The 19,767-nt window shown below is 37.7% G+C and overlaps 1 protein-coding gene across 1 annotated transcript; it reads right to left on the bottom strand.

Annotated features, from left to right (window-relative positions):
- Positions 1-109: 109 nt before the first annotated feature.
- Positions 110-11,083, bottom strand: LOC120332306 (synaptophysin-like protein 2). Its single transcript, XM_039399524.2, has 4 exons — positions 10,807-11,083; positions 8,648-8,809; positions 7,725-7,826; positions 110-5,161 (listed from the first exon to the last, which is right to left on the bottom strand). Exons 1-4 carry the CDS (start codon positions 11,017-11,019, stop codon positions 4,907-4,909), a joined length of 732 nt encoding a protein of 243 aa, XP_039255458.2. The 5' UTR covers positions 11,020-11,083; the 3' UTR covers positions 110-4,906.
- Positions 11,084-19,767: the final 8,684 nt, after the last annotated feature.

Below are 19,767 nucleotides of genomic sequence, written 5' to 3' on the forward strand. Positions count from 1 at the left end.
AAAGTAGAGACACCTTGTCGGAAGAGCGAATCATCAACCACGCCTTATATTGATACCTAATAAATCCATACCATTTATGCTACCATTTTAGGGTAATAAACAAACCAAGTAAAACACCTACGGTTTATTATGACGACATATAGGCATGCTACACATGATCTAGCTTTAATAAATTACGCAAATTTAACTAGAAATAACAAGTTACTATAATTAGTAATAAAAAAATGTCAACTTTTTGGAGATGCAGAGCTAGGGAGGGGAGAGGGGGATTCGCATGTTTTTAACCGGTCGTATTTTCAAACTCCCCAATGTCAGAATTCTGAATAAATTCCTTGAGAGTCGAAATTTTAATTGTGATATCACATAACGAAAATTTTGTACCGAGACTCAAAAAAGCATTCATTTCAGGCTCATATGCGCCAAAATTTTTCGATCCGCTCAAAAGTCCTTCATTTGCAAAAATAAATGGGTAACATTGACTTGAATTAATTTTCATGTGGTTGGGAGTTGTGCATAGGGAAAGCACCTTTTTTAGGGAAACATGTTTAAAATTGATTGTTTTTGTATAAAAATGGGTTCCATATGCAAGGGGGTTGTATAAGCAAGTGGGCTGTATGTGCAAACTGGTTGCATATGCAAATTTGGGAGGCCTCAACAACATGATAAGCAGAAATGAGCAAAACTGTAATAACATGAAATTTGAAATATGAAAATATACATGTAGGATTATCAGCGATTCTTTAAAAAAACATGCCAATAAAAATGTTCGAATAATCAGTTTGTGATGACATATGGACCGGTACGTACAGATTAATACATTGCTAGGAAAAAAGTCTAAAGCTTCAGCTTTTACCCCCACTGTGCAGAGAAATTATGAAGTGCGCCGAGAATTGAAGAATAATTATTGACTGAGACTAACAATACCATCCAATATGTAAATCCAATATTTAAAGAGTTAGGGGGGGGGGGGGGGGTGAGCTTCACAAAATATAATATACTTCAAATTATTTCAAATGAAAGTTTTATCTGAAAATTGACTTAAGCACTGATGTGACATCTACTTGCTCAGCTTTCTTCATGAAATCAGAATTTATAAACTACAAAATAAAAATTGATTTCAGAATTGAAATACATGCAGTGATAATATGACCAAAAACCTGGGCTACAAAGTCAGTCTCTTTTGTAATGAAAGGTTCATATAAGAATTAACAGCGCTCCACAAGTGTGTATAACAATACGGAGGTAACTAACTAATATAATTAGACTATTTTACATCAAGTTAGCTAACACAGACAGTCTCTGAACTTGTTATAGAACTAAAATAAGAAAAATCTGAATAAAATAATGGCCTAACCCTAGCCAGGTACACATACTACGAAAGTACCTAAAATTCAATTCAGACAACATGCAAAAATGCGTGCCTTGACGGTATAACCCAAAAGCAGGGCTGTATAGTCCACAAGTGAAAAACTTTGAGTTTAACTTTATGAAATTTGAGGAGAACTGCAAATTTAAAATCAAATTCGAAGACACATACAAAATGCATAAGAGGATAGTTCTATTATTACAACTGCATGTCTATACAAATCTATAACCTCACAACAAATAGCAACAGTATGTCTTGAGTTGTGAGGCTACACTCACTCTCGCATAGATGTAATTAACTCACTCAGACGTAATTACTCTTTCATGAATGAATCCAACTTCAACTGGGTTAAAAAAGCAAACAGAGAGTATTACAACATAAGCAACTACAGTAATAATAGAATATACAGAAAAATTAATCTTTTTGATTCATAAAAGTTGACAATACAAATAAGAGGAGCGACCGCTCAATGGCTATACCAGGGCTACTCAACTATTTTTACCGAAGATCCGCATACAAAACTTTGGGTAAAAAATATTTGGGTCCGGTCTTTCCAGAAATTATATTTCGGCATCCTTGAACGCGCACTTTCTCAGTCGACTAATGATTATTAGCTAATAAAGATTGTTTATTATGGCATTATACCGTAGTTTTTTAAATATATATTTAAATCTATGAAAGTGATTTTATAAACGGAAACTTGAAAGGTGGGGGTAATGATCCAAAATAAATAATTAGGCGCGGTCCGAATCGAATACTCCAAAGGTCCTGACTGCTGAGAGCCCCCGAAAGGGCCATGGGCCATATAAGGTTGAGAACCCCTGACTTAGCAGGTTGGAAGAAAATGCACCATAATTGTGGCATTGTGAATTCACTGCCAATGGATAATTATTTGTTTCTTTCAGCTATCTGGATTTAAGTAGTTTTGGAGCCAGAGCAAGGAATTTATTTTTTCAAATTTTATAAGGAACATAAGCAAGGTTTCAGATATTCATGACAAAACAAAAAAGTAGCCCCTCATTTAAGAGCAAGATTACGACGACCACCATAACAAGTTAAAACAAGATATTGGAAGTATACAATAACAACATAAGCAACTACTGCAAAAATAACAGATTTTACAGAAAAAATTAATCATTTCGATTTGTGAAAAAAGGAACTACATAAAATATGGTTTCAAATTTGCTTCGGAGCTGACGTGTGAGGGTTCGAGCTAATCTGATTTCAAATTACTCCTTACATCTCCCGGTGGTATAAAATAAAATTTACGTAAAAAAAGGATACGCGAGCCGCATGCCAGTGACACCCCGATTTCAAATTTCTTCGAAAATCTCTGAGAGAGAGGAAGCTCCCTATGTCCCCCCAAATTACACTACAATCTGTTGGGATGTGAACTGCGGAAGTAGCCTTGGTGGATGCAGTTTTTAACCAGCAAAACCAAAATTTCTTCGCAAAAATTAGAGAGGAAAATAAAAGAACAACGGTTTGCGCAGGCCACACAAGAAGGTATTTAGGTCGTTTATCAGAGTTTGGGTTTGATGAAAATTTCCTCAAACATCTCAAGAGTAGAGGAAAAAAAAGTTTGTGGGCCGCATAAAAATCAACAAGGGCCGCCCTGATTTTAAATTGCTTCGTACACCTCCCAGGTGTATACGGGGTTTATGTCAATTCAATGATCTGAATAATTTAATTTTCTAGAGCTTGGTATCATCTGGCAATTGGTAGCCCGATAAAGCTCATAGTTAGCCATATTATCCTGTTACTGTTATTTATGAAACTAACAAGACAAGGGTACTAAGATATATGGTCCTCCTGAAGTATGTGCACCAAGATGGACACCGGAACGTAGTATGTGTACAAGTTTAGGGTTAGGCCATAAATTCAGGTACATATACTACGGGAGTCATATGGCTAGTCCCTGGACTCTTAATAAGACTAAAAATTGAAATAAAATTATGGCCCAACCCTAACCTGGTACACATACTACGTTCCAGTGTCCACTATCTTGGTGCACATACTTCTGAAGCGCCAGATATAGTGTGCAAGTTCTTTTACTTGTCAACTTCACATTTATATGTAAACGTTGCCTCAAGGATGCTAATACAAGACAGTAATATATATATACGGGACAGCTCTATATAAAACAAATGACATAGAAATGGCTAATAGGAGTGTCAGTATATTAAAATATCCAAGTCTTATTAAAATATCATTCACTCATAAGAAAGAGAGCAAAAGTATTCTAAGAAGGGTTGTGGGAACGAGGGGTACAACATGTTTTTATTGATAAATTTGACTTATTTGAATGGAACGTTATTTTCACCCTCATAGATATTGTTAATAGGACTTGGAGTGTCAATATATTAAAAAATCCTTTATGAAGCCAAAAGCCTTATTACCGTGTACTCATAAGCAATTCACTATTTCAAATGTATCTAAACAGGGATGTGGAATTGAAGGTTTTGCGTGTTTTTATTGATATTGGAGTCAAGTCATATTTTTTTTTCTCAAAATTGAAATTTTGAATTTTTTAAAATCGGCTTCTGACAGTGATAATGGAGCCGGGATTTAGAAAGGAATTCAAAAAGCGTTGAAATTAACTTAGAATTCCTAATGGGTAGTTGAAGAAGGCTTGTTGAAGCAATTTATTGTTTAATGTTTTAAGTCTATTGGAGACAAATTTTTAGACCCTTTCCAGTAATAAAAAACCCCACGTTTTAAAAAAAATTGGACCTCCCGAAGTATGCGCACCAAGATGGCGCACAACCTGAACTCAGGTTGTGTACCAGGTTAGGGTTCAAGTTGTGCGACATCTTGGTGCGCATACTTCGGGAGTACCAAAAAATTAGCAACAATCCAGTTCTGGCTGAGATTAAAAATGATTAGAATTTTCAGTGCAATCTGTGTTACTAACGCTAACTGGATGAAGTGAGTATTCATATATTAGTGGGGGGGGAATAACTAAAAAATGTCCCTATTTTTTAACCCTCAAGCCCAAGATTTTGAATTACTCGTGGTCAGAGGTTAAGACTGGTGAAAACCGAAGTCAAAATCTCTGAAAGTAACTAAAAAGGAACAAGTTGTCATTCTCAACAGATAATTAAATTAATGAACTTGAAGTCAGACACAAAAATATTCAAAAAGCGACCCCGACAAACACGCTACTGTGTTTCCCCGAAAATATGACTTAGCCTGAATTTTGAAAATGATTTTATTAAAGGCCTTCCTTAAATTGAGACCTAGTCGATAGTTGCTTAGCAGTTTTTTTTTTTAAATAAAACTTGTTATTTATAAGTAAATGGATATTGGTTTTCATATTTTGTATATTTGAAAATTCTCGTAATTCTCTACTTTGTAATTTTGTTTTTGATAAATGAAAATATAAGACTTCCCCCAAAAATAATCTCTAGTGTAATTTTTCTAGAGAAAATTAGAATAATACCCCCATTTTCGGGGAAACAAAGTAACATCTGCCCCCACAGTCACACTTTAAACACTCACTCGACGCTCCACAATTTATAGTCTCTCTAATATTAATATTTAATTCTGATTGCTCGGAACTTCTTGACTTGGGACTCCTTCGTTGGGGGTGAGAGTAGCCTGATCATCGTGATACGGGGTTTCTTTGTAGACAAACCAGACGTTCCCAGCCCATACGAGGACACTCAGAAACGCAAACGCTACCGATGCATTCAGAGGGCCATAATCAGGATCGGATAAATAACTGCATTGGTTTTCCGCACATTCATCTTTCATTGGTGCCTGTGAAATAGCTTTCCCTCCATATGCTTTCACCTGTAAAAGTATGCATTAATAGCAGATTGACACAAATTTGAAATTTCTACAAAAACTAAAAAAAAAAAAAGCTTTTCAAACTAGATGGGTCCATGGCTCTCTAGGGAGACACAAAGCATCATGTCGATATCATTGCCCTTCTCTATGTCCTGCACTCAATAACTACAATAATCAAGAGTAAATTATAAATTGCAAATAAAAAAGTAAGAAATTGCAAAAGAGTAAATTAAGTGATTTGTTTAATTCTGGTATTGTAATGCATTTCATTCCTCTTTCGTTTTATGATATCAAACATGCGGCGCTCCAGAAGTATGTGTACCAATATGGAGGTAACTAATTTTGTTCGCCTATCTTACATCGAGTTGTGTAAAGTAAACCTGCGGCAGGGGGTATATTTACTTGGCTCACACAGACAGTTCCCGAACTCGCAATAGAACTAAAATAAGGAAGATAGGATTAAAATAATGGCCTAATCCTAACCTGGTACACACACTACTAGAGTAGCAGTAATAAACCATTTCTGCAGTGCATCAATATGATTTTCAATACTCTTGGGAGGGAAACCTCGCCGAGTTGACATATGCTGACTGATTGCTCTCTTTCAAATATTGATTTCAACTAACAGACATGAAGAAATGAAAGTTTGATGGCAGAGAATGTTCAGATACAATTTGAATTAATGGCTTAGTGGTTTAAGCGTGAGACATAACAACATTGCGACCCCCAAAAATAGACATAGATAATGAATTGGACTCTTGGTATAGACTTTGTAATGGAAAGAAGTGGAATTACTGGCATATACCATATTAAACTAAATTAAAAGCTCGTTATGCGGGCCCCACACCCTTCAAATTTAGCACTTCGCGGGGCGCACAATCTGTTCTTGTGGGACGCAGGTTACGCAACCATGATATAATGCAGTGTCCCATGCAGCAATTGCGTGTGAAAGGCAATAGACATTGAAAAAAAAAGAGAAAATGGCAAACCGGGAAGCTCCCAGTCTATATTTGGTGATTCATGATTACAATATCATAGTCCAATGTAATGGGAAATCCTGTCCTAAGTTCCCGCTCAATTCATATTATGATGATGCATTTGCTGACTGGGCCAACTATTGCATAGATACAATATTACCTCATAATGCATCCTTATCATTGCTGACTGTGCTATTTGTATTTACTCAGGATGTTTCGAAATGTTGAAATTTTTATTTTAAAAAAACGACAAAGACAAGGTTGCTTTTCATAGCATAAAAAATATCTATTTTTTCCCCCATTTTTTCAAACCAGTTATTTTTTTAAATTTCACCTTTTTAAGTTGAAGCGCTTGGGTATTACTCATATCTACTGACAAAATATAAATTTTCAGAATCGAATCGAATATTTTTTCGAATTGAATCTTAATACTAGGAAGTTAATGAGAAATATGTAATTGTATGCATTTTTTTTTGTAATTGGTCCTGTCAACACATAAATCACTGAAAACATAGTATACATCACTCAGGCAGATTGCTGAGCGTTCACACACAATAAGAAACACATTTTATCAATAACTCACTACAGAGAATAGTCATATTATGTCAGTATTGCGTTGAAAAAATATGGCTCCAATGAAAAAAAAATTGGGGAATTCACCTCGACCTCGAAAGAAAAAAGATGGCAGAGATTCAAAATTTTGCTTCGGGCCGAGTCGAATAATTTTGATATGAAATGCCCAGCCCTACTGACAGTGCTAACTAATGCCTGATTGTCTGTTCTACTACCGCTATATTATATCTAGCTACTGCATAGAACTAAAAATCAGGCAGGCCTTAGATAAATGATGAAACATTCACTCCGGGTATAAATACATAACCAAATTAAATGGAACATCAAAAATACATATTTTGGGGACGATTTCATTAAAAATGAGCTCATAGAGTCGAGCTTAATGCCAGCGGTGGAATTTCATGTATGCATGTGATGTGCGTGCAGTTAGCAGTATATTCAGTATTCATTCGTTTTTGTGTATGACCTTATTATTGATCAGTCGATCGCGAGCTACTTTAAAGATTTCAGTCGATCGGGGTCGAAAGCAGGTTGGTCACCCTTTTGTATGGTATCGCGGTACTGACTATACAACAAATAATACTATAGAACTTCAGTTTAACAAATGCAAGCTCAATGAATATACATTGACACATTCTCTGTCAAACATAACTCAAATTAGGGGCCACAGTGCAGCTCTCGTTCTTCACAACCTGAACACGAATCATAAAATTTGAAAACCTTCTAAGACAGTGGTTCTCAAACTTTTTTTCGCTTGCGGCGCACTAAGCAAATAAAAAAATTTTCGGCACACTTGTAAAAGAGAAAAGATAGCTTTAAATAAGACAATCACCCTCTACATTGACAAGACAAACGCAATAATATTGATCTGATGGATAGCGCATACTCAAGTCTCACAAGTTACCCAATGCATACATGCCTATGTGTAATACGAATAGCTTATTTTCTAAAAGATCCGCGGCACACCTACGAATCTGGCACACAGTTTGAGAAACGCTGGTCTAGGTGGCACCTACCTGATTAACTCCCCAAGCCCATGAGGCAGCAGCTGTCAGCCACAGGAAAGTCCAGAGAACGGTGACTGCCAGATCACCCACTGTCACAAGGTTCTCGTTTTTCTGAATCAACAATAATACAGATTAGTGTCTGGGTTTTGCTGGTTGGGATAGGAGTTTCATGTCTATATTAAGGAAAAGGAAGGTGAAACAGACAAATAATCCTATGCAGTTCGAGAGTCCTGCTGTACACTAACACAAATGTATTTCCATAACGTTTCGTCTGATCAAAATCAGACTTTCTCAGACAAGCAGTTTAAAACAAAATTGTCGTTACAGAAATACATTTGTGTTAGTGTTCAGCAGGACCTTTGAATTGCATAGCATTATTTATTTGTTCGACTTTTCTTCCCCTTGATATAGACATGAAATTCTTATTTATCTTTTCTTATTTCGTATGTACAGTACAACGTGTATTTTCGGCATGTGTAAAAATAAACCACTGACTCTCTTGAATTGCATAGTATGGTCATGTTTATTCCTGCTACAGCATCCTTACATTATACACATACACTGACGCAAAGTCATTGAGAAGGATTAGGAGTTAGTCTTGCGTAACCACTACTGATATATAAATAATCAAACACATTTCAAATTAAACTATCATTAGTGGTTACGCGAGACTAACTCCAATCCTTCCTCATTGCCTTTGCGTATAATGCAAGGATGCTGTAGCAGGAATAAACATGACTATACTATGCAATTCAAGAGTCCAGCTGCACACTAACATAAATGCAAATGTCTCTTGGATTGCCTAACATACTAAATTAGTGACATTTGCTGAATGTACAGATTTTGTTCGGAGACCATAACGTATTTCTCTGCCTGAAATATGCATTTCCAAGACTAAATTCCAATTCCAAAATTAGGAAAATATTACTCACTGCTCGAATGTTAGTTTCAAATGCAACATAGAAAACAACACCAGCCAAACATATCAGGAAAGCCATGACTCCGACAAACATAAACCACTGAGACGTAGGGCTGAAATCTCCTTCTAATGTGGTTTTGACCGGTACATAACTGGTTGTATTGCAGGTCCACACCTTAAAGAAAGAGAATTAAGAAGTTAGGTTGTTCCATTTACAAAGATCTGAGAAGTCAGGATAAGATTTTATCAGATTCGGGGAGCTGAAGATGTTGACTCCAATTTTGATTAAAATAATTATGATTCTCACTTCAATTTGAGAGAATTTTTGAAACTGGACTCAAGGCTGTGAAATAATTTCGATTTTGAAATAAATCCAAATTCTAATACCCAGGGGTAAATTAGAATAGTTTATTTAAAAATTATCATTCTGAACATTAACCAAAAATATCTTCAATTAATTTTGTAAATTAACATGCTCATTTCTAAGTAAAGATACAGGCAAGCACTGAAATGCCAAAAGCGACTAAGACGCAATGTAAAGAAAACGAAAAAATAAGTTGGATTGTGACAATTAACCAGGAGTCTGGGAAAATCTGTAGCGTAATTTGGGTTGAAAATAAATTTTAAAATGAATATTTCGCTGCCGGTTCTTGAGTAAAAAAATGATCTAGACTTTGATTAAAAAAATTCTGAAATGTAACCAGGGGGATGGTTACTGTATTGGTCTGACTTGACAATTATAAATTTTAATACCCCCCCCCCCCCTTGAATATGCCTGGGGCGTGATTGAAACCATGTTGTAGAGATATTTCAACATTGACTCTTAGCTATAGAAAAGTTAAAATGAATGAAAATATGAAACATCGACTATGGCAGAGGTTCCCAAACCAGAGGTCGCGACCCCAAATTGGGTCGGAGTGAAAAGTAGGTAGGGTCGCAAACAGGTCATGGGGTCGCTGAGGTATGGTAGACGTAGAGGATGGATGTACAAAACATGTAAAATTTGACAAACCGTGTTAGATTTAGCAGTTTGTACCATGGCTTACTGTACAACAAGCTCATAAGCATCGCTCTATGCTTAAGCTATAGAAAATGTATGTGCTTATTGTGACATCACTGTTTGGTTTTAGCTTATTTTACTATATACCACCACATGACCAAACTCAAAAGTCCAATGGAAGTAACTCTGAAGTTTCCTGAAAAAATAATATATTGACCTGGGGTCGCACTGCACGCTTGAAAGTTCTTCTTGGGGTCGTCCTGAAAAAAGCTTAGGAACCCCTGGACTAAGGAGACGCTCGAAGAGCTGCTATAACTCAGGGGCCAGGGATTTTCAAAAGGAAAATTCCAATCGCAACAGCTAGCAGGGCCGGTCAAAAAACATGGGTTTTAAAAGTCTCAGGATAGGATAGGATTTACATATTTATCCCGGGGGAGAGGAAAGGCGATGAGACGGCTTAATCATATGGCGAACCATGGCCTCTCGTCCGGTTGCCAGTCCAGGTCGGGTATGGGATTAGTTGGCCAGTTATTTGTTTTCAGAAGCATGGACTTGAAAAGCACTTTAAGCTACGATCCCTAACACCCTGATTACTCCGCTGCTGCAACTATATAGAATTAATGTGGGGCAATACATGCGATCACTCAGAAGTGAGGAAGACTTATATTGAGCAAAGACTGACAAGCATCTCACAGTACGGCACACTATACAAATCGGGTGACATTGTCCAGTTTCAGTGAATCCCATTTCACAGATGATCAGACACCTCTCTTTTGGGAGACGTCTGGACATTGTTGTCCCTCAATATCGGTAATAATACAGTTTAATGAAGTTGCGCAAAATACGAAAAAAAAGCGCAATGTAGTAACTTATCATTGAATTCCTTGGGAAAAAATAATCCGATTTACCAAAAAAAAAAATAATTTACCGTAGCATTCGAGTTTTTAGCAAAAAAAGGGTAATTTTGGTCATGTGAGGGCCGCGATTAATTTAGATTATTATTGAGACAAGCATGGCACGATATGAAGCATCTGAGGTGGTCCCAGACGCCCCTCGTTTGTGAGACACATGGAGACTGGAGTGTTTGTTTTATTGAACCAAATGGAGGGAAATTTTTGGAATTTGGATAGTTTGCTGTACTGTCGCATGCACAGATCAAGAATTAAACTTACAGTTACTTCTTCACTTTCAAAATTGAACGGATAAGAAACCGGGAGGTGGAAAATCTTCACTTCCTCCGCTCCAGTGCACTTTAAAGACAACTCCATTTGACTGTTATATCCTCCCGTTGTTCCAAACGCGACAATCGCTAGAACAAACTCGATAACTTTTATGAACCCACGAGGCTCGAGCATGACTCGGAAACGAATCGATGTTTCAACCATGGCTGATTTAATCTTGATAACGCAGTGAATTTACTTGTCTATGGCTGAGAATATAGCACAGGATATGATTTTGATATTTATCTCAGGAGAAATCAATAGGATAAATCGAGGTATAAATTAGAATAGGTATAAATTGATTCAATAGAATAGAATCAATAGAAAGTACAAATAATAAGCATAGAACAGTAGTATCCATGTTTTTCTTAAACTCAGATAGATGTCAGGATGTAGGTTCAAACTTTTAAATTCTATGACTGTAGGCTATGAGGGTCTAGTATAGTTTAGTACCACAAGTACTTCCAGTGGGCGTAGCATAACGATTTTTGCATATGTTATTCCTAACCCTCACCTGACTATGCCATCCAAAAATTACGTCCCTACGACGTCATCATCACGTCATAGGGATTGCCAAAGTACCGTATAATTACGATCGCCCGAAATGGCATCTGCGCCGCCGATAATAAGATGCTAAAGCCGGCGATCTCTCTCCTATCGTGATCATTGTGACGAGAAAACGAGAGAAATAGCTTGCTCGATTTCAGGTTCGCATACTTCAGTGAGCCTTATTACGCCACTGTGACGTCAGAATGACGTAATTTTTCGGTGACGTAGTCAGGTGGGGGTTAGGATTAACATATGCAAAAATCTTTGAGCCAGGCCAGCTAGAAGTGGATGTGGTACTAAACTATACCAGACCCGGCTATGACCCTTCTATTCCTGTATTCCACTCTATGAGTGATCAATTCTTCATTACTAGACTAAGTCTGTAGGACAACATTTCTAATATTTCTCTGATACCGGTACCATGCCAGTGCAGCAGTAATGAATTTTTCAATAATTGTTTGTATTGGTACCGGTACCGTACACAGTACCGGTACGGCAGTACGGTATCCTGGTATCAGCAGACCAGCGACATGCCTTGCCAATAAAGCTCAATATACAGATATATATATAAAAGACAAAAGTTTTATTATTTAAATCACAATGCCAACATCCTGATTTATATGCTTGTCATCAACTGCTTTACTTATGTACGGTAATTCCGTAATGCAAATATATCTATCTATCATAAATTTTTTTTTAGCATTTCCGCCCACAGAAACAAGGACTCCCAAATTCGAACTTTCCTGCTATGCTGACACTAGGTGGGGTTTGGGTACCAAGCGCTACGGGTTGGTTTTTAGAATTTTTGGACACGAAAAGGACTATTTGATCGTTTTAGATATTATGTCGTTGTTAGAATTCGTGGCGTTGTTGTAAAAAGAATAGAATTTACATATTTATCCCTGGGGGGGGGGGGGGGGGGGAACCGATAATACGGCTCAATCATATGGCGAACTACGACGTCTCGTAAGGTTGCCAGTCCATGTCAGGTATGGGATTAGTTAGCCAATTATTGAACACGTGAGTGAACCTATAGATCGTTTTGATATTATGTTGTTGTTCTTGTTCATATTCTTCTCCATCACCATAAAATCGCTTCGAATACTGGACCAATTGCTTTGAAATTTTCAGTGGTTGAAGATTGATTTTTTTTCAGGAGGCTATTACTTTAATTCATTTCAAATATTCCTGATAGCACTGTGGGATTCGTTTTCTTGACAAGTGACAAGATTTATTTCTGTGCTGGCACTCCTCTATTTTTTTTGTTTGTTCGCGTGCTCATGAAACGTCGGTGATGTGTAACGAATTTCTTGCTCAAGAAAAACTCGGAAGATTTTTGATGTTACCGGTACGCGTAATGTAGTGAACTACTGCTTCGCTTGGTGTGCATATATTCGTAGACGGCGGTATTTACCGTTATGATACTGTGGTAACTCGAATCTGTTGGTATCTCAATCAAGTTGAAACAGAATCGCGAAAAAAACTTGAAAATCCCTGTACCTGCAGACCTGTAACAGTGCCGCTTTGGAAGCCCAAACAGTCTCTTGAAAGTGGGGCTTGCAGTCACAGTTATAATTAATGTATTTTAATATGGAGGCTTTTTTGAAATAGGTAAACTGTGTCGTACTGGGTGCCGATACTAGTGAGTCAGTTATCATAGTCATGTAAGTTAGCTGTTTCACTGTTCAGCTTCGTGCAGAATACGGTATTCTATGGTTTTCGGTGAAGTGATGATAATATATTTTGTTTTATTCTACGTGTCCATGTATTTGAGCATAGCTCTCTTGTTTGTTTTCGGGAGCTTAGACTTGATGGTGGAGGAATCGGTAATCGCTAGTTCATTTTTTCATCATGCTGAAAAGGCAATCACGACATACAAATTACAATAAATTATATAACAAGAAATAGCATTTCATTGACCTTTGACCCCCGGGAATTTCTTCCTATACTTCACCATTGTAAACTTGTCGGTGATTATTTTAACGATAGTTTCGCGAGCTGGCGCCTGTAAAATGTTTCAAATCATCATTCTGATTTATAGCATTCAACAATCTATTTTTTAAAAGAACATCCATTGCGCTCTGGTACATCCAGCGGTCGCATAGTTCAATAAAATTCAAACAACTCCTACTACCGACAGTCAAGATAACCATGGAATAAGTAACTGACTAGCGGTTACGTGAACCACCCTACCGCGGCGAGTAGTCCAGCGTTCTTCTCGCACATGCCTATCCCCACATGGGATTTGCTCCTACAAACCCACGTAAGGTAATCAAAGGTGCGGTGGCGAGCGTATTCTTAACGCTTAGCCCGTTGAGCCACACCGCCGAGCCGAAAAATATCGCCACTATGAAAATCTCGTTAAATATTTGACGAATTGCTTTGAAATTTCCAGTGGTTAAAGACTGTCGTTATCGCTATTACGTCTATTTATATCAAAAAAGTTTTGGCGGTCTAGTACAGTTTAATACCAGAAGCGCTTCTAGTGTAGGGTTACCATATTTGAAAAAGCAAAATTCCGGACAGTGCATGAGTATTTTCGGCGATCCTGAAGTATGTGCACCAAGATGGCACACAACTTATACTATGTTCAGGTTGTGCGCCATCTTGGTGCACATACTTCAGGAGCTCCGTATTTTCATGAAACCATATTTATGTGCTACCAAAATGCTAAGGCTGCAAACGCTATACGATACTCATTCTAAAGCGCCAGCTACCGAAATGAAAAGTATTGTCTTCGGTCACAAGCAGAATCTCACACCAGGCGGATAAGCACTCTCTAAATATAGCTCTAAATCAGGGCTTGGGGTCGGCAAACTGCGGCCCGCGAGCTAATTTATTGCGGCCCTCGAACGACCCAACATTTGATACATATAACAAAAATTGATCCTAAATTTATTATTGTCCACACACAGATTTATGTGATAACAAGTGCTGCTGTACGACGCTTGTTTTGTAATGAGTAGCGTCAGTTCTATGCCCTTCGATTTAATTTTGATATTAAAATTGTCTTGGAAACGGAGGGAAGTTCGCGACGAGGGTCGAACATTCCAAAGTGCTTGGACGCAAACATATTTTTCTTTTTCGCGCATTCCAAAACCAGCTCGATATGTCTGGTCAGCATCGCAAATATTTAAGGTATTTAATGTTAAACTCGTTACGAAACGTCTCATCGAAAATTCGACCCCGATCCCGGGGACTAAGCCATAGCTCATTTGTGCAAGAGTGCAAAACGTGTGATCTGCACGTTCGAAAGCTCATATTGCTGTCAGCAGCTTAATCTATAATGCATTACACTTACAATACATTTTATACTCGTCATTTGGACGACGTACCGCACCGACGTACCGACGTTGCCATAAAAACATCATCCTTCACATTGATAATAGGTAAATAAAAACAATGTATTGTTTGTGCAGATGTGTGTTTAAATCACCATTACCATTGCGCACGACAGATATATAGGTTCCTGATTTGCAACCAAGGTGGCGCACAACCTGAATATAGTATGTGTACCCGGTCAGGGTTGTTCAGGTTGTGCGTCATCTTGATACGAATACTTTCTTAGCGCCATCTGAAATACCTTTGAAGTTCATCGAACTTCTAAACATTATGAAGCAATTTATCCATCTTCCGAGTAATAATGAAGCTATAGGCCATGCTGTCGTAATCAACCAAAAGAGAACTGGCATTAAACAACGTTTTGCGACTCTTAATAGAAGTCTTATATCTTCAGTGGTTTTCAAACCGCGGGCCAATTACGACTCGCGTAACGATTTGATATGACCCGCCGAACTTTTCGACACTATGTTTTTATTTTTTGCGTTCTTAATATCGTCAATTGTTACATCATTATCACAGTTTAATCACGTGCTTATTCGAAACAACTCAATTATATCGGATTCTTAATTATAATCTCTCCAGGCTCGCGAATATGCTTCCACTTCCAATTTTGATCCGAAAATATCGCAACTCTATGTCCGATATCACCGGTCGTACTCTTCTTTCAATGTAAATTTCAGCAGATTCGATCAAGTTCTCAATGCGGACAATAGATTGATGATTTGCGACTCATTTGAAATTGTTCATCTGAAGGACTAAAGAGAACTTACTATAGCCTTCGCGATGTGTTTGTTATCTCACAAAATGCCCTAGGGACTGTAATGTTACGTCATATTAATATTATAAAGTCAAGGGTTGTTACCGCACAGAAGGCAAATAGCATCGAAGATTGTTTATAGAGATAAAGAAAATAACTGTGCGGCGAAGCTACGTTAGAGACAGATGGGTATGAGCTGTTGTAATAGATTTTGCCCGGAAATGTAACTCTTTGCCAATATCGTACTTTAATTTGGAGATAACTGTAGAGATTCATATTCAAGTGCATAAAGGCTGTAGATATGGACCGATACAGTATTGATATTGTTCGCCGATATCGATATCACATTAAACCCAATGGTATGCCGATGTTATATTGAATTAGGAAGGCAAGGCCAAACCCGAATAATTTCGGTCCTTCCGAAAATAGTAGTTGCCTGAAAATCAGTAACTAATTGTTTATATTGCAAATGAGCGAGATTTTTCACGTTGAGGTAAATCTATCACAAATCCTTCTTGGAAATTGGGAGGGGAGGCGCGGGCCAAGTTGCTCTAGCGAGGTGTTAGGCGTTGAGCAATTCCTTCATTCGACGTGTTATACCTCTTCACGCCAAAACAGACTCTATACAAGCAGGGATATGCGGAAGCAAATATGTAACAGCTACTAATTTAAGAAGGAACGAAATATTTCCGAGTCAGAATTGTCAGATTTCGTGAAGCAAGAACTTTAGGTACTCCCGTAATATGTGTACCGGGTTAGGGTTGGGCCATAATTTTATTCCGATTTTCCTTATTTTAGTTCTATCACTAGTTTGGGGTTTGTCTGTGTTAGCCAAGTGAATATACCCCATGTCCATAGGTTTCAGTCTCTTTACACAACTTGATGTAGAATAGGCGAACGTTAGTTACCTCCCTATTGATACACACACTTCTGGGGCACCGAACTTTATATTCGAATGTACAAGTAAAGTGGTTACCAAGGTGAAGTAGCGAAAATAAGTCACAATTGGAGCAGTACAATCGAGTCGTGCTTAAAAGTCTGCGAATCGAACTGTTTACATTTACGATTCCAAAACCGTCGTTACCAAACTTGCAACGAGCCAATTTACCCAATAATTATCACTGGGTTGGGTGTGGCCACTGGATAGCAGTTTAACCTTACTAAAGTGTTTCAAGTGAGGCTTGGCATTTTAAAAAGAGTGCGTTGCTTAGCGACGGCTTGTGACGCAAATTATCGTATTGGATTGCGAGGTCATTCCAGTTCATTCGACTCATTATATGAGTATACCTAACTAACTAACAAACAAACTTGAATGGAACGCAATGGAATCGCGGGCTGTTAGGTGCAGTTTCGATGTTCCAGAAGTGTGTGTACCAATATGGAGGTAACTAATTTTGTTCGCCTACTTTACATCTAGTTGTGTAAAGAGACTGAAACCTATGGAAACGAGGTATATTCACTGGCTAAGACAGACAGTCCCCGAACTCGTAAGTGAACTAAAATAAGGAAAATTTAAATAAAATTATGGCCTAACCTGGTACAAATACTACGGGAGTACCGCAGTTTTGACACGAAACAAGACAAGCAAGCAAGTTTGACACGAACTGAGCTGAACTGTTAAGTTATGGAAATTTAGCTCAGAATCGGATTAGAATAGTTTCGGGGCTGGGTCACCTCAGTTCATTCTGTCGTTGTTGACAATATTAAACAACAAATGCCAAACATAGAATTGAACAGACCAAACGATTTATTTTCAGTTGAGCCCGAGCTAAAATGTCAAATCATGCCTAGGTCGGTTTATGCATGATAATTTTGAACTACGTAGTCTTGCTGAGTGATAGATGTGAAAAGTATATGCGCAGCGGTGGATTTTTCCGCGAAAGTCGGGGATATTTCTATTGTAGATATTTAAGTAATCAAAATTGTGAATCTGATGTGTTTAAAGCCTTCTTCCCAACAAGGCAGTGGTTCTATGTTAGGAGATACTATCATTGAGAGCATAGGAGTTTTTCCGGTTCTTGAATCAAAATTGTCAATCTGATGTGTTTACACCTTCCTTCCCGACAAGGTGATGGTTGATATATGTATAGACCGCGAGTCACAAGTCCTTCGAGTCAATCATTAAGTCAAGTCTCTCTAACAGTTAACGAGTTCGAGTCATTTCATTTAGGTAACTGGAGCCGAGTCACTGACTCGGGCTCGCCGACGCTGCTCATAGTTATACGAACTCTACGATTTTAAAAACAAATACCGGTCCATATAGAAAAGAACCAAATGAAAAGAATTCGTTTCCAGACATTTACCCTTCACGAGTTCGTGAACCGCAAAAGCATATTCGGAAGAGAGAAATCTGTAATCCGACTTGTTAGACTACCGAATTTTCAAGGAATACGGGATGATTTTCTCTTTACTCGTCATGAGTTCTTGAAAACAACTGTTCGTCGTCCTAATCTCGACAACGCATACCTCTTCATTGTTTTTAAATTACTTTATTTTGCAATAATATTTATTCAACGAGTCCTTTTATTACACAACAATAAATCTAATTTGGGAGTATTGTTACAGAATAGTAAATGAACAAATCAAGTCACCGGGTTCGTTCTGTGTCGTTAAAGGTTGTATTGTTTGCTCACAGAACACCTCAATATATTTGATGACATACCGGTTTGGCACGTTGCCAATAGCAACACAATTGAACCAAATCGTTCAATAAAACTAAGAATATTTGTAACATCAACGCGCGTTTCAAATCGAATAGCCGATATACGCGTCACCGTTTTGGCTTAATAAATTGGGCACACAATGGCTTCCAGTAAATATCATTGACCTTAATATTGTAGCTTATTACGTTAAAAGTGGTTGCTTTTATAGAGCATCGTTCGGGCGAAAATTGTATAAAGTTCGTCGTATATAGGAAACTGCATCGGAAGAGTAACTTTGCTGGACCGAATTTAAAAAAAGAATTATTTACCTTTTTACCAGCTAAATATTCCATTGCTGAGAAAGTTATAATCGAATTCAACTAACTTAGCCAATAATTCCTCATAAAATAAACAAGCTTGGCACGAAATCAAAAATACACGAGGGGTGAATATCACAAAATTGGCCAACTAGCAAAATATTTATCATTTCAGGCTCTGCGTTTTTGTGGAACTTATCAATTTTTCAAGACGCCCTTCTCGTGTAAGGGTAGGCGTTATATAAAAATTAGAATTGTAGTTTGTTTCCGCTGTGCGTTCGTTTGTCGTTTCCAGAAGTGAATGTAATAGGTTTACCTATTTGAGGCTCAAAAAGGCTGGGGATTGCTGGTATAGCGAAGACTGGCGGTCGTGACATAACCCAGTTTGGTTTTTCGAGTAGATTGAGAAATAGTGGAATGTCGAATATATTCCATAGAGGCTAAAGATACAAATTAAGTCCTTAACGCTTAGTCATTTCGAGTCATGGGAGTCGTTTGTAAAGAGCAATCGCAAAAAAACACCCCCGCCAATGATCGAAATAAGAAATGGAATATTTGTCCATTTAGAATCAGGGATATGAATGCATATTGCACTGGTAATTCAAATCATTCCTAATTCTAACCCTAACTGAATGCGGTGTTCTGTGCAAAAGATCGGTCATTCATTATTTTGTGGACGAGACAGTCCCACGCTGTCAAGAATGATTGACGATTTTCATTGTTTCGAGCATGTAATGAATGAGGCGTGAGTCATGTAAGAGGATTTTAAAAATCAAGAGTCGATTTCCTGACAAAATGCGTCTCCGGAGTTTTTAGTTGGGTCCCGAGTCCGACCGCGCCCAGAGAACTTACAGCCGAAAGGGGATTGTCAAAACGGTCTCAGTTTAGATCGTCCCCGCCAACGCTTAAAATAGGAAAACCAGTAATTTTCCAATCAGGGCTCGGAATGCGCTGGGAATTCAAAGCCCTAACTAGATAATAACTAATTTTATATTTTAAAACGTGGTGTGGTGTTTTTCCAAAATCTCATATTTTTTCTTTAGTGGCGAGGGCTTTGTACTAAAAAGTTTTTTGATCCAGTAAATAACCCTGGGCTTGTAGTGTTCAATTTTGACGATTGCTTATTTTCAATAAGCGAGAGCTCTATCCCCAGGGTTATTGCATTATATGATTGAATAGCAGCTTAAAAATGACATATATCTTTGTAATATTTTCAAATTAAAAATTTAAATGTTCACGCTTCGAAAATTAGGATTGGGAATCATTACAATATACTGTAGTTGAAGGAAAGGAAAACGTATTTTTT

Source organism: Styela clava, chromosome 13 (assembly GCF_964204865.1).
Source record: "Styela clava chromosome 13, kaStyClav1.hap1.2, whole genome shotgun sequence".
In the NCBI taxonomy this organism is placed as follows: Eukaryota; Metazoa; Chordata; class Ascidiacea; order Stolidobranchia; family Styelidae; genus Styela; species Styela clava.